General features: G+C 38.7%; 1 protein-coding gene across 2 annotated transcripts in view; it reads left to right on the top strand.

Moving 5' to 3' along the window:
• LOC120557739 (cytoplasmic phosphatidylinositol transfer protein 1-like) overlaps positions 1–24668 on the top strand; it is a 96288-nt gene that overhangs the window by 67774 nt on the left and 3846 nt on the right. The window contains exons 2-9 of one of the 2 annotated variants that reach the window (XM_039798336.1): positions 8061–8209; positions 11895–11983; positions 13616–13623; positions 15185–15256; positions 21375–21470; positions 22050–22205; positions 23083–23146; positions 24073–24212. In XM_039798336.1, coding sequence (XP_039654270.1) covers positions 8061–8209; positions 11895–11983; positions 13616–13623; positions 15185–15256; positions 21375–21470; positions 22050–22205; positions 23083–23146; positions 24073–24212 — 774 coding nt within the window. The remainder of the gene's footprint in view (positions 1–8060; positions 8210–11894; positions 11984–13615; positions 13624–15184; positions 15257–21374; positions 21471–22049; positions 22206–23082; positions 23147–24072; positions 24213–24668) is intronic. The other variant, XM_039798328.1, reaches the window with a different exon arrangement.

The following is a 24668-nucleotide window of genomic DNA, read 5'->3' as shown; positions in this document are numbered from 1 at the left end:
TTTAATCTCACAGGGAGCAAGGGAGAGAGGGGGCTATGGCATGCAAAAAAGGTTTAAGTTTGTGTGAAAAGAGAAACTAATTTTGCAAAAAGCTTTTAAAAGAAGACACATGTTAACATCTGATAAACAGCAGAATGTTGAACTTGTAAACCCTGTGGTGTACAGAATGGACCACTGTCACATTTTTTTTTCTTGTGTACTGAATTTATATTTCAACTTCACAAAGAGCCCAGTTTATTTTGACTCTACCTGCGGCTGTACATTTCTAACCTGGCAGGATAACAGGCTGTAAAACAGCAACTAGTGAGCCCTTAGTTTATAAGTCCTCGGTTGTATTTTTGCTATGGGAACACACCAAGAGCAAAGATGTAGCAAACTAATCTTTTACACAGCGGTGAAGAAAATAAAGTGTTTGTGATTACACACTGAGATTAATCGCGTACACACTATTGTATATAATTTTCTTAAATGAAAGTGGGTTAGCGGATTTTGGGTTTCAACTACTTAGACCACACAGAACCCTATAATAGGGGGTGATGATGACAACGCACTCTACTTTATTGGCATTGATTAATGAGCAACAACAAAACAGAGTACCTCGTCATCAGACAAACCGAATAAAGACGAGGCAAGTATACTGGCCTCTCTGTGCCGGCTGAGTCATGTAGCTAAATGATCGATCACGCTGTGAACATTCCAGACAAGAGACCGAGTGAGTAGTACTTCAGCGCTGCGGCTTTCTCTGAAGTGATTGCCTGTTTTACTTCAACAGGGGGGAAATAACAGGGCTATTCAAACTCAGTACAAGCTTCTATTTCTTGTTGTAAAAACCTTCTCTAATGTGCCCCGGCCTGTTTTGGCCTGTTCACGGTCGAGCACATTCATCATGGTGTCCTCAAACATTTCAATGAATCGCTCATAAGAGGCCGAGATAATGTATGCACGTCCTTGATATCTTTAAAAGTTGATGACCACTACAGCTCATCGATGACGAAGGAAATTTAAAAGGACATCTTTTGTCTAAACGGACATTAAATCAGACTGATGTAATACTTTACTGCCTGTGTAACCCTGCATTGTCAAGCTTTTATGTCTGTCCGTCTGTATCTCTCTCTCATTTGCAACTTCTGCAAATCCACCCCACTCACCTCCCTCATTTTGTATGTGGCATGAAGAAGAGGAGTGGAGAGCATCTGCATTATTTACAGTAGCTCTTAACCTGACAGGCTCACGCTCATCACAGCCCAGAGCTGTTTTTAGAAATGCTGCCTTTGCTTTCAAGACTTCCATAAAATGGTGAACTTTTATTAATGGAGCTGAGGCTGAATGGATGGAAGGTGATGCTAAAAGAACATGTTATGCAATTGGTTCTGGCTGTTACAGCACACTTGGTAAGGGATACGGGTGGTAATGTAATAACTTAAGCTCATATATGCTGCATTAATAAATGAACACACAAATGGGCAGAGGCCTTTTTCTATTTAAAACAATGAATTACATAATTTTTTCTAATATAGCTCTACCATGTTTGGACTGTACATATTTGAAAGTGTATACTGTTATACGTTATGTGTGCTGATCTTCTCAACATTCACTATAATTTATTTATTGTGACTGACTGCCAGTAATGTGTTCACTCTTGAGACAGTTCACACTGTATTAAAGTACTAAGTTGTCCAAGTTGAATCACTAAAACACAACCAGACTACCCCTGTATCAATATTAGATAAAACATGGAGATTGTTCACTAATCTCAGAACTGTGGTACTGGCTGTGCTGCACAGAGCCTTACACTGTGTACAGGTCATCTTAGGGCTGATCTTGCCAACATTCAAAATGTCCTTAGGTGTGGCGTGAGTGCTGAAAATGTCCTTTTTGATTAATGCATTTGATAATCTTGCAACATGACAGCCCTCCACTACAGTGCACTTACTGAACTACTACTGAACTTTTTAGTGGCTGCTTGGTTTTGCTCTACTGCTGCTAAAATTGTTTTAGGACATTTTAAGTGCAAGTTATATAATATATATATTACTAATTAATAATTTTGTATTAACAATGAATGACATGACTACTTGTATACTTGTAGTGATGAATGAACCCACAGGGAATTATCATTCAGTTCCCTTCTGCGCGCTTTTTGTCCGGCACCTAACGACAAACAGACAAAGTTAGCAATTGACTGCATGAACATAGTGGAACATTTAGCAGCTAAAGAGCCAGATATTTCCCTCAGGAGTTGGTGGAGACCAAAATCAGAGCTGAAAGAAGAGTGAACAAAAACAGGCTACAATACATTACTAAAGTGTGTGGAAAAATTTCCCAGAACTCTCTGACTGACTTAAAATCTCTATATGAGACAAGGACCCTGAAGAAGGCCCAGTCAGTCCTGGCTGATATAAGCCACCCCCTGAACAGCTACTTCATGTTGTTGCCGTCTGGCCGCAGATTCCGTCTACCTAAATGCAGGACAAACCGACACAAAAACTCTTTTGTTCCTGCTGCTATAGGTTTTGTTAATAATTCAATGTGAGATGTGGACTTCTGTGTAGTATGTATTTACTTGTGTCCTCCATCGATAGTGTCTGTTGTCTGTATGGCTTATGTTTTGTTTATGTTGCACTTTATTTGCTGCAAAATGAATTGCCCCTCGGGGATAATAAAGACTCCTTGACCTTGATCTTGAATATTGGACATTTATCAGGTGAGAAGAAACACAACTCCGAATGAATGCTAATGTTGCTACGTATCTGCTGAATGTGTAAATAGGCAACTGTTTGCTAACAAGTTGGAAATATCAGCTTTATAGAGTTATAAATAATATTACACTTATTCACTTTCTTTCCAAAGAGTTAGATTAGAGGATTGATAACAGTCTCATGTCTATGTGTTAAGTAAGGTTAGGTTAGAACCAAAGCTGGTGGGCAATTAGCCTAGCTTAGCAAAAAGAGGAAACCGCTAGACAGTAACTTCATTATTTTGATTGTAGGCTCCTCATCTAATAAGTGTTTTTTTCCGTTAAAATTAACCAAATTGCAGCAACAGCCTTTTTCAGTTCATTTTGAGATTTATGTTGAGATTTTTTCTAAAAAAGATTTTTTGAAGTGTTATTTATTCCAAAAGAACTAAAATTATTTATTGAAAGTTTTGAGCATTTAACACTTCATTTCCTGTATTCTGGTGAATTTGTATGCACCTATTTCTACCTTTTTTCTGAATCAATGTATGCTGGAAATATCTTGTGTGTGAAGAGAAACATAGATTACAATCCAAACATAAAAAAAAACAAAACATAAAAACATAATGGAAAACATTGAGGTAAGGCTCTCAGGCATTTTGTATTGCTTTCAACAATTTATTCTCCTTTGGATCGACTTTTCTAATTATATCTGAGTCAGCACACATGTAGCCTAGGCATCATTTACTCTTCCCTCCTGTTTGGCGTCTTTTGTTGTTAATGTATTAATAAACCCCTGGACTGTAATATTTCAGATGTGTTTGAGCAATGTCCAAAACTTTGTGCACATTCAAAATACAGTATATCTGTGTTCTCTGTGATTTGAAGGAGTTTGAGAAAAATAAAGTTATAATAGGCTATTACAAGAATAAAGTCACTATATTTCAGAAAATAATCTATAGGCTACCTGCACCGTACTCTGCTTTGCATTACGTGATAGCTCTGCTGATAAGGTAAATCTCAGACCTTCTGACAGACACAGAGCCCCGTTTGCGTCTCTGAATGAGACAAAGGCCCAATCCCAAAGTGAGCCCTGAGGACTAAGGACTAAGGACTCAGACGTAATTGATTTCAGGTACTAAGTGAGTGAGTGTGTGAGGCCACATGGGCTCAGATAGGTAGAAATGGGATCGGGACAGCACTTCACGAGATCACATGTTACCTTGGCGACGTTTAATAACAAAGATGTTGCTGACACTTGCCGGTTTGGGAATTTTCATTTTAAGTTTGTTGCTTTCCACACGGCCAAGGCCCAGGAGACGGCTACCTGATTCCAAACTCTTGTTTTACAAGCTGGACAACAGGTTGGTCCGTTCCGTGGTCGTGTGTCATGCTGTTGTTTACCTTCGGAATTTCCGGATTTCCCTATCGTCTCCGCGGTGAACGTCACAATGCTTTGAACTGTGGGTAATTCCCTTTGGTGAAGTCTGCATCGATGCAGACTCACAGAAAGGGCTTGGTAAGTGTGTACTCAAACCCTCACTCCCTTTGAAATTCCACATTGGGACAACCCTAAGCCCTTACGAATTTCGCGCGAATGCGCACCAAAGTCCGTGAGTCTGTGAGTCCGGACTTTGGGATTGGTCCAAAGAGTTTAGCTAGGGAAGTGGCTGTACACTGCTCTACATCGGAGGTGGAAACCTGAAACTACTGCAGAAAGCGCATCCATTATAACCTGAAGCTGCCCTGCATTTTACAGAGCGAGTGGACACAAAAAGACCCGCAGGTCTGCTTCAGAGCTCCATTGTATGTTTGAGTCTGAACCATAGACTGGAAACGTCGGGAACTTCAAACTAAATCATTAGTATTGCAGTCCTAAACTTTTTGTTGATGGCATCAATGTATCACACTGATTTGGCTATGATTCCTCCGAAAACTTCACCTTTCACAGCTTTCGTCACGTAGAGATGGTTCCTAGGTGATTGCAACAAATACAGCATGGTCGGACCCCGCACGTAGCTGCCCGTTGTATTCGCCTCGGAAGAATAAACTGGACAAAGTTACATTCGGGGCTACACTCAAAACATTCGGGGCTGAAGCCCCGGCAAAATCGGCTCACGCCGCTCCTGGTGTAAACCGGACATTTTAGCGTCCCGACAGGCTTTTGACGGGATTCGGAGCATTAATTTCAAAATCGGGACTGTCCCGGTCAAACCAGGACGTCTAGTCACCCTACGCTTGCCTGGTTCTGTACAAAGTAAAAAAGAAAAAAAGAAGCTCACTAGCACATCTGAAGCTCACTAATTAAAATGTGATGTAAATGTACAAAATGTAACATGACAATTTGTGATTTTAGGGGAGGGATACTGTACATGCTGTAACTATTTCTTGAGGAACAACAGTTTATTCATCCTGCGGTTACTGTGGTTAACTGTTGTTCACCAACAAATAATTACACCATGTTATTTTTGCATTACGGTAAACAAGATATAACATGTTATCCTAATGGCTGAGGTTTTTAAGTGCTGGTAGGTGTATCTTTGAACTCGGCAAGAGCCGGGCTAGCGGTTTCCCCCCGCTTTTAGTTTTTATGCTAATCGCCTTCAAGTTCCCCACTTCGCAGTGGAAACAGGAAAGTGGTATTAATGTCCTCATCTAACTTTCTAACAGAAAGCATATTTCCCAAAATAATGGATTATGGCTTTAGTGAATGATGATACACATTTGGGTATTTTCACGTTTGCATGTAAACTGAGACAAACGGAGGTTTAGGCAGCTGAGAGAGAGAAAGAGGACGTGATTGGTTGCTGTTGTTGCTATTGTCGGGATTCTGATTGGCTAACGTGGGCTTGAGCTTCTCGATACACTGCCACCTACAGGTCTTGCATGCTCTTGACGGCATATATACACGGGTACATATAAACGAACACTTTTCTGAAAACTGAGAGGTTGAAATGTCCGTTTATGAAAATAGCCGGCCACGTGTAAACGTAGCAGTTGAGGTCAGTTAAATCTAAGAGGTATGTCAAGGCTTTCTATTTGGGGACTTTTGTGCTCAAGCAACCTTCTCTAGGCCTGGTATTGTGTGTGTGTGTCTGTGTCTGTGTGTCTGTGTGTGTGTGTCTGTGTGTGTGTGTATGCGTGTCCTTTTTTGAAACCTCAATCTTACACGTAATACAGTTGTTTAGAAAGTGTTGGCCTTGGCACAGAGGACACAGAGGAAGTGAGTCATTCATTGTATTGCTGCCCTTTCAGAGTTTCACAGTGAAACTCGTCTACAGTACCACAGAGGACACAGAGCCAAGGTGCTGCAGCTGTGTTTGTGACCCTTGATGATTAGATTGTGTGCATAATGTTCAAGTTTGGTGGTGTATTGCTGAAGAATGTATGTCTAGTAGTGTTAGCGTGTGCATCCACTCTGAGATAATTATGGCATACTAGTAGTCATCTACTGTATTAGATAGATTTTGCCCCATTGCTTTGTTAATGCACCTGGACATTGTCTTTTTTTTTTTTTTTATTCAGCTAATAAAAAAGCTTCAGCTTCAACTGTAAATAAGCATTTTTTTTGTACCTGTTTTTATTTGTTTATTCTATTGAATTTCATGAAGCATCAAATGTTGGCATGCAAGTGTTAGCCACAGATGCCCTAATTATGCAACTCCCCCATAATAGCATATGTTATATAGCTGCTTGGTTTTACATCCCTCCACTAGGACTGGTCTAATGACTTGCAGGACTTTACATAATAGTTTCATTTATTTTTAGAAAGTATCCGTAAAATATGTGCATCCATCAAAGATTTGCACCAGCAGCTAGGTGCTGACACAATGTTGAGAGCTATCTTGGATGAACACCTTACATTTTCCCCTGACAGCATTTCACAGCTCAGCCAACAGCCGTGACAGGTAAAGGTTAGGGGAAAAGGAAATGTGGAATCCAGGGGAATAGGGGTGATTTAGCTCTCCTTCATTACCAGTGCCCTATACTCACTTCTGAGATTTCTTTTTAAATTGAAACATGTGGTGGAGAAACCCAGTGCAGCTACACTTGTTCACAGCCTGTAACAGATAAAAAGATTATAAGCATCACCAGCCATCATCAAACCATCTTTTTTTGCCGTTTACCCCTCATTTTTCTCATCTTCGTACAGTAAAAAATGTCCTGTGTCTCTTTTCTGTCTTTGATTTAATGTTAACCCCTCCTCCTCATTATAATTCCTCAGTGTCTCAAGCTCAGACAGCTCCTATTCTCTCTCTTTGAAAGTCTGGTCTTTCATGGAAGAAGCATTATTGCTGCAGAAGCTGACATGAGTTTACTTTGTTTTCTGACTTTATTTCAGCTAAGTCTGCATAAAATCAGGCAATGAAGAAAGAATGTGTGTTGACTTAGGCCCAAGCAGACAAGAAATCCATGGTCATACTCATCCAAATATCTGCGCTTTACCTTGTTAAGGAGTACAGATTACCACTTTTCCGTCAGCCTTCTGGGAAGAAATAAAGCAATAAACCCAGTTAAAGTTAGTTGTTTAAAATTTCAAGCTAATATTGAACCCTTTATCTTATATTTGTGATTAAAAACGACACCCTTTATATTCTTAAATAGTGAAGGTATCTCAATGATTTTTATTGATCCTGATGCATTGCTTCAGATGATTTAGTATTTATCATTATTTGTTAGAAATACACTTTTGCTTTTACAGTGGGAAACAAAAACATGCAACAATTTGTGTCAGTGCATCGCATTAGCTTTTAAATCTTATTCCACACTGAGTCCACACACAAACATACACATACACAACAGTGGCACTTTAATATTTTCTGATTATGAGTCCTTTATCATTAGCAGTGTTATAGTATTGTTATTCCTCTCCTGGCCTCCTGTTCCTGTCATCATTTTGCTTAATGACAAATTAGCGAGTATTAGTCTGATTAAAAATGAGAAGACCCAGCTGGGATGTGTTTGATGATAATTAGACAGGGTGCTATTTTTTGTTTCAGCTGAAACTGCGTATAGACTTACTTCAGGCCCTATTCGGAAGTTAAAAACGTACCTTCTGTAAACGAATGGCTTGTTGCACTCCATAAACCACATGCGTGATTCTTGTATTTTAGTTTCGTTTTTTTTCTCCAAATTTCACGTGCATAGTTTAGTTCAAATATAAAATTGGTTTGCTATGGTGCAAAATGTGTATTCCAATGCTACCTTTATTTAGATGACTTCCCATAGTTTCATGACACCTCTTGAGATTTGTTGCAGGCTGTGGAAACTTAATACCTGTTACACTATGTATTAATGTTTCAAGGGTACGCTTTAAGTTTCTTAAAGTGGTTGCTGTCAGACAATAGTATGTAAACTTATCCTGTCTGTCTTTATCTTCCAGTACCGGGTTGGGCAGCTGTACATGATCAGTAAACACAGCCACGAGCAGAGTGATAGAGGGGAAGGAGTGGAGGTCGTCCAGAACGAACCGTATGAAGACCCGGCACATGGCCAAGGACAGTTCACAGAGAAACGAGTCTACCTCAACAGGTCAGTGGAATGGTTTATTGTGGAACATGTAATTCATTTATGTGTGAAGTACTCGTTTAACACATGTTTGGTTAAGTCTGTAGCCAGTTCATGAAATATGATGTCTTTCTTGGTCCACAAAATAAAATAAAAGGAGGTGGACAGAAAAACAAAAGCCACCATGGTTGAACAGTTAAAGAAAAGAGCATAACCTGCAGAAACTCAAATTTTGTCAATAGTTAATTTAAGATTAAAGGCATCATGAAACCACAGAGTATCTCTGAGGAATGCAGAAGTGAAACACTACAACAATGAGGTTTACAATTGGTATTTTTAAATGATTGAATTGGCTTTCCTGTTAGGCTCATGGTCCTAAAGTGTTGCTCGCCACCTAGGACTAGATCTCTTGTTTCTGAACTTTCTCACTCAATGAACAAATCAGCTCAAATGCAATAATTTCCTCAAGCTGGAAATACCTGCAGTACAAAGTAAAGTGTGTATATCTCAACTGGCCAAGATAACATTGAGCCCTTTGATATGGCTGGTAAGCTTTGCAAACACACTTTGTTACTTATCCATCAGTTATATATCACCCCATACACACACACACACACACACACACACACACACACACACACACACACACACACACACACACACACACACACACACACACACACACACACACACACAGTTTAGTTAGGCAAACATGAATCCAAGAGATATGACAGAATAGGATGGAGAATGAAAAAAAAGAAGAAAGAAAAGAAAATGACAGTAAGGGAAAAAGATAAAAAAATAAGGACAAGAGAGGGAGAATAGAGAGGGGGCAGAGATGCTGTAGGTCATTTTTAGGTCAGCGTTCACGATGCCAGGGAACTAATTATGCTGAGTCAGCACAGCTCTGCTCTTCAGAGGAGAGGAGATGAAGAATGCAGAGAGAGCAATCAGAGATAAGTTGGGCTTCCATTCAGGCATGCAATTTACAATGTATTTAATAAAAGAATTAAGAATAAAAATGGAACACTTTATTAACCAGTTCCACAATTCACAAAAAAAGTTGCTCAAGGCTTTTTTTGTACAGTAAATAAGTCATGGTTTGCATAGCAAAGGAATAGAAGTTGCTAGACATGCTAAAGCCATTGCACCCTCTATGTTTCCTCCCATTCATTTGAATATGGGTAGTGCGTTTAGGCTGCAGCGATTGGGACCGCAGGGAATGCGGAAAAAAACCCACAGCAGCCCTGCGGCAAAAAGTTGAAACAGAATCAATATATAATATTGTATAATAATATAAACGCAACCCAACGTCATACTGCGGTGGCCAATCGCGTAACCAGCAATCAGACAAAACACAATGGAGTATGACGTTAGGTTTTATCAGGGTGCGATTTGTGAAGAAAGGAGGGGTTGATTATGCACAACAAAACAAAATATGCAAGAAATAAATCCCCCTTCCAATACCATGGATATAGTGCCACTTTGCCGGCCATGTCGAAACACTTCAATATCAAATAGAAAATAATCTTAAAATGAAGTAGCACAATGTGGTGTCAACATGAAACACAGGGCCTTTTAAGCCGGAGAGCGGAGTTCACTATGCAGAGAAAAACAAAATACTTTAACCCAGAATGCAATCTAAGTTTCTGTTGTGTTTTTAAGTGCTTCAGGCCAGTTCTTTTATTTCACAATGACATTTCTTTGTTTTAGTTTTTTGTTTCTTTATGCAATTTCAACAGCTTACTTTACTCATTGAGGGAATTTCAACAGAGATTTTAAAAGGAAGAATCCAAACTCTCAGCATGCATGTCCATTTACATCTTCAGCTTGGATGGAAAAAGACAAAACACTGACCTTTCCAGAGTAGCTGACATTTTGTTAAAGTAAAATGTTCATTTCTCAGGGTGAACACGAGATGAGACTTAAGTGGAAAGCTGTGTATCTCTCTCACAGACCTATTCAAAGTAACGCATCAGTCTTGTCATGAAAAGGGGATTTGTTCTAGAGAAGTTTTTTACATTCTGTCAGGGAAGCAAACTAAACACAAAGCTGATGAGTCCCATACAACAACAAAAATACTCACTCCTGAATGAAAAAAGAAAGAAAAACACATGTACCAAAGAACAGAGAAAAGGAAACACCTGCATTGTAAGATCAGAAAATAACCAAACCATGAGATGAATTCCAGTGAATTAAATAATAATGAACTAATATCTGTGACATTACATCAACTTATGTAAAATGTAAAAAGATAATGTATGTTTTATTTAATTAATGTGATTTTCAATAACTAACCACTGTTCTGCCACATTCAACTGCCCATCCATCTGGCTCTGCCAAAAAACTATTAGCACTGATTCACCAGCAGAGAAGTCAATCTGGACTCGTTCTGTCACACTGCAACCATCCCATTAGCTCTCACAATCTGCTTGCGCTGTACTTCACTATTTGGTCTTATCCCATTCGATCTGCACATCGATTCCACGCTTGTTCTGTCAATAACTTTCATTAACAGCGGAGAGCAGATAGTTGATTTTATGATTAAATAAAGTGTTGCCTTTCCGGGGATGTGTTCAACTGAATTAGGGTGTATTTTATGTATTTTCTTTTGAATACAAACGCCTGCTTTGGCCCGAAAACACAGAGCAGCTACCCACCACGCCTACATGCTTGGCAAAGTAGGCCCCCGTCACAGCAGCCATTGGCAAAGATCTTTAAAAGAACAAGGAGGGAATGGGAGAAATCAACAGATGGAGGTGTGGGAGGACTGTCAGTCAGAGAGAGAGAGAAAGAGATTGCCAACTTTCACACATTGTGATCGTCGATGGCTGTTTTTATTCACAGCCGTCACGATCCAGTTGGCGCCATTTTTGTTCTCCTTAAGAACTTGTTTTCCATGTCAATCAAAGGAAGCGGAGATGAAGGCAGGCTGCATGAAAGCCTGCTCATAAATAAGTTCTCAATGCAGCCTCAATTGCAGTCTTACCAGAGATCAGAGAATGTCAAGCATTACACACAAAGTGCACATATTGGCAGCATACTGTAATTCTGTGAACACATGGTAGATGATACAGAAAGGTTCAGGGTGCCAAAAGAGGCTCGAGAACTAATAGAAGAGGGAGAAAGGTTAGTTTCACATTTTGGGAAATAAGCTTATTTGCTTTCATGCTGAGAGTTTAAGAAGATTGATACTCTCTATATGCTCTGTATGATAAATGTGAAGCTTCAGCTAGTTTAGCATAAAGACTAAAAACAAGGGGAAACAGCTAGCCTGGTTCTTTCCAAAGATAACTGAATGTACCTACCAGCACCTCTAGGGCTCACTAACCAACACATTATATCTTGTTAGCCTGAAGTCTTATCCAGTAGACTCCAGGAAGTTACTGTGCCCAGCCAAGAAAAAGTCCAGCACAACACCGCCCTATCTTTAGTTGAAAATCTTTAGGTACCATTGAGATAACCTGGTGTGCAGAGAAACATGTGTTTGGTGTCCCGTAGCATCTCCCCTGAATTAAAGCTTTTGGAAGCATTCTTTTCACAGCATCCCTCAGTTTCAATGTACACAGATTCTCCTTTCACAAGTGGAACAAGTTTTTTTTTATGATTACTGCGATAATGGAAGCAATCTTCCCATCACCCATTCCTGCTTCACTGCTACATGCTCACAGTCTCTCTCCTCTCTGTCTCTCTCAATGTCTCTCTGCAGTAAATTACCCACCTGGGCTCGAGCAGTGGTTCCAAAAATCTTCTACGTGACAGAGAAAGCATGGAACTACTACCCTTACACCATAACAGGTGAGCATACAGAGTAAATGTGTTTGTTGGACTGCCAGCTAATCAATCTTTAGTAGCTTTTTTTATGCCACTTTTTTTATACCACATACCTTACACATTCAAAACTCACATCATATCAAATTCAGTAAGCTGCAGTAACAATAGGAGAGCCCTACTGTTCAAGATTTATTTATTTTGATTAGGATAATGCACATTAATCAACATTTCTGTAAATGTGCCAGTGTTGCCAGTCAGCTAATTTTCAACTGTAGTCCTAGTTGCATGCATGTCTTTATGGTGGGAAGAAACCGGAGCACCTGGAGGAAACCCACATGAGCACGGGTAGAACATGCAAACTCCACACAGGAAGGCCTGGGACGACCTGGGTTCAAACCCAGAACGTCTTGCTGTGAGGCAGAAGTGCTAACCACTGAGCCACCATGCTGCTTCTCTACTTCTCTATAATACTTGTCATGTGTTGAAATAGAGGCTACAGCTCAGGCTGGAATAGTTTTGTACTGTAGTCACATGAAGCTTCTTTAAAAGGTCAGCTTCTCAACAGTTTACTCAGCACTCACCATTTGGTACAGACTGGATGTTTTTAGGAGTTGGAGTTGTGTGTGAAAATAAAAGAGTAAATTCTAGCACTCAAACAAGTCACACAAGTCAAAGATTGCTAATCTCCACTGCATTTTTTAATACATTTTTAAAAGGAAGGAAAAAGCTTTTCTACCAAAGTCCCTGTGCAACTTCAGACGTGCTGTATAATTCAGGTTGTTCAGACGCTCACTTTTCAGCTACTTCATATGTAATTTCTGAAGGTCATGTGAGGGTTTTATCGGATGGATCCTGAGCCGCATGCAGAAACATTGGAAATAAGCGGTGTTATAGCATTCTATGCAAAACGTAAATTAAATCTCTGAAGACAAAAGGAGGATTTTGCAACATGGATCAATAAAGTGTAACCTTCAACTCTAAAAGGTGATAGTATTGACATGGGACAGTAGCTCTAGACAGAAAAAACACACACACTGTAGCTTCACAAGGGCCCTTAATGCTGACACACACTGATCCCACTGTCAGTTGCACCATCGCAGCTTTCTGTTACACTGTGTCAGTTTGCCAGAAAGACATGGTATGAGAAAGCACAAACATGTTATTGACATGCAAAACATGTTAAAGCTGACGTGTATATAAGTTTCCAGTTTTGCCGTGAAGCAAATGCTTTGATCCACGCTGATGTTCAACGAGCGCAGAAGTGGAATAAGCCTTGCTTCCTAAATCGCCGACATTACAAGCAACCAGTAGTCAGGAGTGCAACGATCAGAGCCGCGGTGCCCATTTCTGTGATGCTTTAATGATCCTGATCTAAGGGGAAAAGTGTTACAAGCTGAGGAGTATAGATAAAAGGGAATTTCTTTTTGATAAGAGCAAATTAAAGTAAGTAGAGGATAAAGTGACTAAGGCAGGGATGATGTGAGATATCAGATACTGGATTTGACAGCCACTATGCACTTTCTGTATGTCTCACACATTTTTGTACATTGTGGCTATTTCCTTTCATGCTGTGGAAAATTGGAAGAATCTGCATAACTAACTGTGTTTCTCCTGTGTTCTGTCTCTGCTTGTGTCACCCCACGCCACGGTCTGTAGAATATACAGTAAGTATCCTCTATGTAACACTGCATGTCTTTATGAGTCCATTTTGGTGCACCAGTGGCCACATTGAGTGTGGAAAGTGCTGATCATCACTGGTGTCTCCAAAATGAAGAAAAACAAGAATCTTGACCCCTCACAATTATTAATGCACATAAATCACAGGCCACTAGGACACTATTTTTTTGTTCCATTTGTCAACCATTTTCAGGGCACTATATTTACTAAAAATCAGACATTCAAATAAAATGTAAGGATTAAAACTAGTGCTAAATCTAGTTGGATATGGTGGCAAGGAAAAATATTTTATGAGTGTTTAATTGGAATGACTTGATTTATTTATGCCCACTTAATCTGGGCATTGACAGTTATCACCTTTTTAAAGTTGTTATGGCGAACGTGCTAGTAAACCATTAACTATTACACATCCAGAAGAAACAGAGCAATATTGACATTCATTTGGATTTTTTTTTCTGCCGACCCGCTAAATGTTACCAAAACGTTCCTAAAAAGTTATATATTCATATTACTTTATCGCTCTGTTTTGGTCTCCTAACAACTCTTGTGAAAAATATCTGGTACTTGAGCTGCTAAATTCTCCACTATGTTCTATATGCTAACAGTGCTGTCATTCTGTGGGTTTTTCACTGCAAGTGCACCCTTTGACATTCACACACACACACACACACACACACACACACACACACACACACACACACACACACACACACTCACACACACACACACACACACACACACACACACACACACACACACACACACACACACACACACACACACACACACACAGAACTGCCTAAGTGACCTGTGATTAACCACAGCGTAGCTATAGGGCTTCTGTTGTGCACAGGGAGAAATATGTCAACAGATGAGTCACGCCACTTTAGGGTGTGGGGGCAAGAGGGGAAAGACAACAATGTTGCAGCGACAGAATGCTTGATATTGCCTCAGTATATGTGTGGGGGCGTTTTGTGTTTCCGTATGAGTTGGTTTAGCCATGCCAAAATTTGTTTTTAGGCAAAAGACTCAAAAGTCAGATTGTCTTGTCTTGGCTTTTGTCAATGTTGACAAAGAGATAGAAATTGACATACTATATAATCACAGACTGGACTTTTGTTTTGCATTACACAATGAGAAGGAACATGAGGGAGAGAAAGAGAGACAGAAATCTAACAGGAGCTTTGACAGTCTGTGTTAATAAAGTACAGTAAAGTACTTAGCTACCATTGAAAGAAGTTACAACAAAGTGTATTACTAAGTGGCCTCTTTTTGACAGCTATTTGTCATACAGTAAACTAGAGTTGAGACATACACCCAAACCAAGTAACTGTAATGTGTATTTTCTCCAGAAGTAAGGACTGTTAACTTTCTACAGGATAAACTGTTCACCACTTCTATATTTACTCTTGAAATGCTTTAAATGCTAAAAGGCAATGGAACAACGATGACAACTTTGATGTGCAGGGCTACTTTTGAGCACAGTTGCTTTTAATTTATTTATGTTATTACAAGCGGTGTCACATCTTTGTCTTTCTTTATCCACAGTGCTCATTCCTGCCCAAGTTCTCCATCCACATAGAGACAAAATACGAGGACAACAAAGGATGCAATGACAATGTGAGTATACTGTGTGTGTGTGTGTGTGTGTGTGTGTGTGTGTGTGTGTGTGTGTGTGTGTGTGTGTGTGTGTGTGTGTGTGTGTGTGTGTGTGTGTGTGTGTGTGTGTGTGTGTGTAATAAGAGCTTTTCGTAGTGGTTTGAGAGGATGTGTATGTGTGATAAGAGCTTTGAGTGTAGTGGTTTGGGGGATTTCGGCACATTTCTCAATAGGGCTGGGCGATATGGAGAAAATCAAATATCACGATATTTTTTACCAAATACCTCTATCGTTACTGCAACGATATTGTAGTGTTGACTATTGTTGCTTTCACAAAATATTTATACAATGAGATCTTTGATAAATAATCATCAGTAATGTGGATATAATGACAAAGTGAGTAAAGGCAAATAATAGAACAGTTACAACAGTCTGGTAAGTTCAGAAAATGACATCACTTTACTGTTATGCAACCTTTAAAACCAGGAAAAGACAACACTTATGCCATATTATGATATCCACAATCTAAGACGATATCTAGTCTCTTATCACGATATCGATATAATATCAATACATTGCCCAGCTCTATTTCTCAATGGTGAACTCTGACAGGAGTCTGGTATGAGTACTCTGTACGTACAAGTGCATGTCTGTCCATCCAGAAGGAGGGATGGATCGACAAATAGATACTGATATGCCTGCACTAAGCTTATATCTGCCCGTAGGCCCAGTCAATAAATCGGTCCTGTTTTAACTCCTATAAAAATCTCTCAGCTTAATATACATCTGCTGCTTGTCTTTGGTCCCCTCTTATACAGAAATCTGTACAGCAAAATAGGCCAATTTAAAACCCAAAATATCTCATAGCATATTGTAGAAAACAAGACCTCTGCAAAGGCTACATGACTAAAACCATCCGGGCAGATTTGGCATCTCACAGCCCCTCATTTGCAATCCTGTTGTATCATAATGCCAAATATACTATGTGCCTTGAGAGTCTGCCAAAAACTGCTTCACTTGTTGGATAGCTAATTTCATTTAGGCTGTTAGCCTCCTCACTTTCTTTCCCTCTATATTTTACTCCACTCTCCAGTTTATAGGAGCATTAGTCATCAAATGAAAGGGTGCCACTACCTGGACAGTGAGGAAGAAGAATGGTAGGGTAGTGTGCAAAGGACAAACTGCTTGAAGTATATCATGGTGGGCGGCCAGCAAGTTAATGCTACTGTGTGCTTATAGTTTTCTTCAAATGCCAGTGGTTTTGTTGTTGTATAAGGGAGGATACATGGACTCATAAAGTGCAGAGGAAGACAGAAATGAACAGACTGTCAGTGTGCATTAAACATAGTGATGTTTTAGATTGATGCTTGTTTGGTTTGACACGACAAGGCGACATATCAAAGGCTCTTTTATTAAATCTAACAGAAATTGCCTACAGCAAATGCACCAAATGAATAAAAACTGAGACAAATCACAGTTCTGTTGCATAAACATGTATAAGAGTGGTGCATATATTTCATCGTCTACACACACTAATAATGCAATGATACAGATGCACTACTTTGTCCCACATCTTTAGAGCAAACAAACAAGAAGCTTTGCATGTTTTATGACATTGTATAAGTAGTTCACAAGTATGGGAGGTGTATTTGCTATATAGGATGCTGTGAAAGAATATGAATGCAGCTGTGTTTTTATATAACATTCTCTCTGTACAAGTGTCATGTTTTCCCATGTATGGATTCTGATGGCATAACATCTGTCTGTCCACTCGGGGTGTCTTGAGTCCTTGCTGTTCCAGTTGCTGGAACTGGAAAAGCAAGGACTCAAGACACCGGGAGTGAAATGAGATTACATATTGAAGTACAATCAACATTCTATATACATTTTGGAAAACAAAATAACATTTTGGAAAACAAATTTACATTTTGGAAAACAAAATAACATTTTAGAAAACAAATTTACATTTTGGAAAACAAAATAACATTTTAGAAAACAAATTTACATTTTAGAAAACAAATTTACATTTTGGAAAACAAATTTACATTTTGGAAAACAAAATAACATTTTAGAAAACAAATTTACATTTTGGAAAACAAAATAACATTTTAGAAAACAAATTTACATTTTAGAAAACAAATTTACATTTTGGAAAACAAATTTACATTTTGGAAAACAAAATAACATTTTAGAAAACAAATTTACATTTTGGAAAACAAAATAACATTTTAGAAAACAAATTTACATTTTGGAAAACAAAATAACATTTTCGAAAACAAATTTACATTTTAGAAAACAAATTTACATTTTTGGAAAACAAAATAACATTTTCGAAACAAATTTACATTTTAGAAAACAAATTTACATTTTGGAAAACAAAATAACATTTTAGAAAACAAATTTACATTTTCGAAAACAAATTTACATTTTAGAAAACAAATTAACAAGATGCAAAACACTTTTACCAGTCCCGAAACAAATTTACAAATGACAGATTCTTCACGGAAAGGGAATGTACCACATACCGGAAGTGATGAGGTGTTGTTGGTGAGCGCAGTCAATTTGTGTTGTTGTGAGGAGTATATGGCGTGAATGAAGTTTATGGTGACTTTACGTGTGGTCGGTGTTTGGAGTTTTTATATGACGCGGACCTGACGGAAACACAGGAACGTGTCGACAGCCGCGGCCGGATAGAAGCTACAGCAGGGGGCAGCTGAGTCCGTCTGCAGCTGCAGGACCTGGAGCTCACTGCCCATTCCTGGGAGCCAAAACCGACACCACGCAGCTGGAGACCCGGGGCGTATTGCTGGGCCCGCTGGAGGGAAGGGAAGCCCGGGAGAATCAGATCCAGGACTGAACGGAGCGGGACTGTCACAGCCTGCTGAAGTTTAAATCACAGGTTTCCTAAAGGGAGTCTGGCGGGACTCGGACTGTGGATTCGCGAAACACCGACTTAAAAGTCTCGTTAAATAAATAAATACATGCAGAAATAAATGAATCATTAGTGGGGGAGTGAGCCTGGACATTTCAGTCTGTTTAAACTTCACTTTGAAGCAGAACCTCTTAGTTCAGAAGGGTGAAGTTTCCGTTTGTACTCATATCTGTGAACTGATTATAATAAATATTCTTTGTATTAACACATTAATTAGTCTCTTTGTCTTTTTGTTTAAAAAACTAGAACATCGCATGAGATTTTGACGATTTATAGTGATTTTATTTCCGTTAGACCTTTGCCTACATTGACGCTGATGCATTAAGGACGGCCCATAGACAGTATATAAGGCAGTGCCTCCCCTGTTCCAAGATGGGCGGCTCTATTGACGCATTCGATCCATAACTGCCGTAGTCAAGGCGACATGTATACAAAACCTCATCACTTCCGGTATGTGGTACATTCCCTTTCCGTGAAGAATCTGTCATTTGTAAATTTGTTTCGGGACTGGTAAAAGTGTTTTGCATCTTGTTAATTTGTTTTCGAAAATGTAAATTTGTTTTCTAAAATGTAAATTTGTTTTCCAAAATGTAAATTTGTTTTCTAAAATGTTATTTTGTTTTCCAAAATGTAAATTTGTTTTCTAAAATGTTATTTTGTTTTCCAAAATGTAAATTTGTTTTCTAAAATGTAAATTTGTTTTCTAAAATGTTATTTTGTTTTCCAAAATGTAAATTTGTTTTCTAAAATGTTATTTTGTTTTCCAAAATGTAAATTTGTTTTCCAAAATGTTATTTTGTTTTCCAAAATGTAAAAGTGTTTCATTCTTTGTAATGTTGCATTGCACTTCCCGGCCACCGTAGTTATGTCATCAGACCAAGTTCTACCAAGTAGAAAGGATTCAAAGATGGAGGAATGAAAAAGTGGGAATGGTGCAAGTGAGGGAGAAAAATCATGGATGTGTGGACAGGAAATGAGTGGGTGTGTGAGTGGACATCATGCACCGTTTGAATGGAGGGTGCAGTAACATTACATGACATGCAACATTCCACAGTACTATCCAGTGTCAGACACACACGTGCATGTGCGCTCTCACTCATATGCACTAACACTTGAAATTTTAGCATGTGTCCTCAGGCACATGTTGCAATGAATTAGACATTTAATTAATTTTAATAAATTAGAACATCCTCAACTTAATGCATTCCTCCTGTTGAGCAGAAAATGCATTGCATTATTAAATGCAATAAAAATGCAATAGCAAATTCCTTATTAAATCATTTCCAAATTTGCAATGCCCTAAAGTTTGTATGAACTGATATTTCTAAAAATAATATCAACCTTGTATTCAGTTAATGATTATCTCTTATGCATGCCATGGATGAGATTGGTCTATTCTTTTTAGTGTCCTTTTTTCATTTTGAGACTGATGAATTGCAGTACAATCAATTGTTTTTATTGAGACTGTGATTACTATTAGCCTTCAGGGAGCCTAGCTGCTGAGCATTTTAGGACAAATGCCCTGCTGTGTGTACTGAAATGGCCATCTACTGTCTGCCTGTGTTTTGACTTTGTTGTGTATTCACACTGGAAAGCTGTTATAATGAAGTGTACCAAGAAATGTTGGCATACAGACTTGTGTAGCTAAGGACATTTATATTTTAGCATTACAATTAACCAGATTGATACTATAGCAGTGTTTCTGTCATGTTGGGAGAAGTAGGAACAAAGCTATGGTTAGTATGGAGGGAAATGTAGTAGTGTCTTTTTTTGGATCATGTCATGGCCTTAAGGGATGCTACATTTACAGGTCATAACAAGGTTACGTTTACTGGGGAACACTGTTATCATTCATGGGATGCCAATTTGTTGTATTCTCTTTTTCCTCCTTATCTCTTTATCTCTTTCTTCACCCTCTCACTCTGCCAAACACTCTATGTTTTACTATCCTCTCCCTCTTTCTTAATAACAATATGGCATCACATTGGTGTGCCTAAAAAAACATTAGAAAAGTTATTGGACATTTTTTTTTCTTACCCCTTAATACACACTTGTTTACAAATTCAGTCTTACTTTGTCTGAAAATGCTTCAATAAAGAAAGGACCAATTCATTCGTACACTCAGGTATTTATATTTTTAAAAGTAATGCATACATGCTCATTGTAGATATTTTTTCCCTTTCCTTCTCATCGCTTATTACACAAACCCATGTTTCCTCTCTCATTTATAACCTTCCCTCCCTGTCATTGTCTTCCTTTCTTTCCCCCTCTGTTCCTCTACTCTATTTTCCACGCCCTCCCTGTGACTCCATTCCTCTCTTAATACACACTATCTTGGACTTATCTAACTCTGGGGGATACGGTGAATAAGCTAAAGTCTCAATAAGTCGGCGTGTTCCTTTAATAAAATCTTCAGACTATGTATCTATAGTAATAACGCATTGAGACTCTATTCAGCCTACAATGTGTAAAAGTAGAGAGGAACATTTTCCTCAAACATTTCTCTTAAACATAAGATATAATGCGGAAGGATATTGGGTATCTCTATCCTTTTTATATCTGTTTTTTTTTACATTTATTTAAATCTTCTAGCAGCCTGCTTTTACAGTAGTTAAATTAAAGATAAATGCCTTACATGAAAACTGTGGCCTCTAACCTTACTTTAAACACACACATTGACTACATGACTATGGATGGATTGATGAATTGATAAATATACATGTAAAAGTATATACATTCATACCTGATTTTATTTTAGTAAAAAGGTCTATATATTAAACAGCACAAGAACTAATGGTTAATAACAATACAGTAAGAATAAGAAAGACTAAGAAGGAATAAGAAGGTTGCACACTTAACAAATTATACATTAATTGCAATCAGCACTGTGTCATTTGGCACAGAAACAAATATAAGACATGGGCACAGAGCCCCCCCTAATGGTTATGTAAGCAAATACATGTGTTTCTAGAGTTTGGCTGAGCGACGAAGGGACAGAGAGTGACAAGATGCACCGTCAAGCGTTAGTAACAGTATGAATAATTTCCAACTTTTGAGTCAAGCAGAATGGCAGGTTTGCCAGCCACATATGTGATGATTTAACCTGGAAAAGACACATTTCTAAAGTGTATTTGTATTTGCCAGAAGGCTACTCTGGCAAACGGAGGCTGCAGTGAGCGCTGGAAAACCGATCTGTTCTGCTTTCAGATCTTTGATACCGAGCTGAAGGAGCAGGAGAGGGAGGTGTGTTTCGTCGACATCGCCTACGATGAGATCCCTGAGCGCTACTACAAAGAGTCTGAGGTGAGCTTGTGGAGGTGTGAGTGTGCAGATGCTCATGGCTGTTGGGAATTAACTCTCCTGGAGAACTTTAAGTGTAGTGTTGAATCTGGAAATGCTTTAGTAAAACTATGTGATTTAGATGAAATGGTGTGATCTCAGTTTCTGTCATGTTTTGATCTTACTCAAATGGTTTTCAAATTGTTTTATCTCCAATCATTTCCGGTAAGAAAGTTTTTCTATCTCTATGAGGATCTTCAGAAGGAAGATAATAGTATGTTTGGTATTATTATTTCTGTCTGTTAAATTTGATATTGAGGCCCAAACACTAGCAGCTGAATTCTGCTGCTTTATACTGTATGCCTCTGCCAGCTCACACAGCATTCATCTGGAGTCTAAAAGCCTGTGAAGTGTGAGAGCTGGTAATGATCTTCAGATAACAGATTGCCTCAGCTCTTATGTGTATTTAATTCTGGCATTCAGTCATGCATGCACTCTTAGGCTTTTACATCTCTCCACTGGGGTGCAGAAACAACAATGCTTGAAGGTTTGGGTTAATAAACGTGCATGTGTGTTCATTTCCCCCGCCCCATCCCATTGCAGGACTTGAGATATTTCAAGTCAGAAAAGACATCTCGGGGGATTCTTCAGGAGGGCTGGAGGGACACCCAGGATCCCATCATGTGCTCGTACAAACTTGTCACTGTCAAGTTTGAGGTGTGGGGTCTGCAGACACGTGTGGAGCAGTTTGTGCACAAGGTGAGATGTCGCCCGTTAGATGAATGTGAGATCTTTTTCTTTTTTTTTTTCATTATTTTAGTTAACCTTGTTGCAGAAATAGATCTTTACATCTATACTTCTTTACTTGGCTAAGTTCATTTATTTTGGTCCAGTCCCCCAAACCATTTGCTCATTGTTATTAAAAAAAAAAAAAATTCTATATGATGTTGTTCTGAGGCAGCTGGTGAAAGTACTTTTTCCACTGAGCTGAATTATAATTTAAAATCCTAAAGACGCTAAGTACATTCGTCTCCACGACCGTACTTCTAAACCCTGAATCTTGAATATTTTGCTTTTAAACATAACATTGATTAAAGGTTAGATTATGCTCATTTTCAGGTTCATACTTATATCTTTAATTTCTACTAGAACATGTTTACTTGCTTTAATGTAAAAAAACCATTATTTTACTCATACTGCCTGTCTGTATTCCCCCTCTGTCTGAAATGCTCCGTTTTAGCGCCGGTCTCTTTCATCCCCTCCTCCCAAAAAAGCCTGGTCTGCTCTCTCAGCGTCTCTTAGCACCTTTGCACTGTCACTGCAGCAGGGGAATGAGTGTAACGGCACTGTAGCGGCACTTATATATAGTATGATATATATTACTACTAGTAATAGTAGTGACTTCACAACCGTACAAGTCGTGGCGGCTCGTTTAAAGGCACAGTTTCTGAATATGGGTTGTGTGCAATGCATTTGTCAGTGGATTGAGCATTCTTTCAAAGTATTTCTATACCACGTTGGCCTGCTTTATAATCAAGAGAGAAATTATATATCTCACTTTTTACAATTTGGAACCTTTATCAAAAAGATGTTTCATGAGTAACTATTTTATGACCGTCATTGTGTTGTGTTACAGGTGGTTCGGGATGTGCTGCTGCTGGGACATAGACAGGCATTTGCTTGGGTGGATGAGTGGATTGGTAGGTCTAGCAGCCCTTTTGTACAGTCCTGCTGTCTATACAGTACACTTTAGCTAATTAACAGCACATTTCAAACTTTCCATCATTAACTATTTACTCAAACCAAGATATCATGAATGCATTGCTTACACAATAGCATTTAGTTTTTTATTTAAATAAGTATGTAAATATTCCTAGATGAAATCAATCCCTTTTCATTGTTGTACATTGTGAATAACTGCTCAAGTGAACCTTTAAGGAATGCATAAATAGTTCATAACACCTTTACATTTCCCATGTATTTGTATGTACTTAGATTTACAACCCTTCTTGAGGTGTTATGTTACTACTATTCTTTGAAATCTTAACACTGTCATAGCTACATTAATTGTATAAATTACTGTTTATTTACCAGTGTGCATTTAAAATCACTCCGCCTGCATCTAATCCTGTCACTACCAGTCCTCATGGATCCTCCTCTTGGTATCATCACTAAACCTCTAATAACAAACACTGCACTGTCATGTCCAGGCACAGTCAGTGTTTGTTTCAAATGAAACCTGCACGATAAAAATTACTCTTAAACTAAACTCTTTCATGTTTCATGTTTGAGAAATTCACACCAATGATCCAACATCTTCTTCGGGTGTGGATTGTTCATGCTTTTCCTCAATCTTGAAATGTCCTTGACCTTCCTTTCTCCCTCCTTCCTGGTGTGATGCTCGGATTCGTCTTGCTGTCTCCTGTAAACTCTCTGGGTCATGGGAAGCTAGCACTTTGACCTCTAAAGCTTTAACTTTAAAAACCACAAATCATCCGTTACTCACACATGGAATGCACCTTTGCCACCTAACCCACTCCTTCCCCACCTGTTTGTCAACTGGAGAGCCATTATAGAGGAGTAAAGAACTTTTCGACCCTCGTTCCACCCCTCCCCCTTCTTCCAGATATGACTTTGGATGACGTGCGGGATTACGAGAGCCAAATGCATGAGAAAACCAACATCAAAGTTTGCCATGAGCAGCAAGTGCATTCCACAACAAACCCATCTTCACTGGATGACATAGAGATCCATGACAAAGCAAGCGTATGTGTCTTTATCATTGTTTCTTCACTCCAACGCCCCAGGTCTGTCTCATACTGGACCCGTTTGTGACTGTGAATTAAGTTGTCACAGTTGCATATAACTGTCCACATACATCTCCTTATTCTGTCCTACATTGAATCAAATGATGCATACTGTAGGTGCACTGTTGAATATAAAGATAACATGATAATTTAAGTCTGCCAAGATTCATAAAGGTTTGCAAAGGTATCTAGAAACCATAAGGGAACACAAATGAAGACTAGAAACATTCCGGTAATTAAAATACCACAATGATTTTTTCCAGTTTTGTTTTATATTTAATGTATATTGTTCTGGGTATGCCTGTGGCTCTAATGATAACTTGAAGTTATAGAAAACTACAGTTTCAGTCTTTCTTCTGAAATTCTCTAAAATTATGTACAAAGAGTAAAAAACAACAACACTACTTTCCCAATT

This window comes from Perca fluviatilis, chromosome 1 (assembly GCF_010015445.1).
Source record: "Perca fluviatilis chromosome 1, GENO_Pfluv_1.0, whole genome shotgun sequence".
Classification (NCBI taxonomy): Eukaryota; Metazoa; Chordata; class Actinopteri; order Perciformes; family Percidae; genus Perca; species Perca fluviatilis.
The sequence above is the reverse complement of the archived record's forward strand: the minus strand, read 5'-3'. Positions and strand labels throughout refer to the sequence as shown.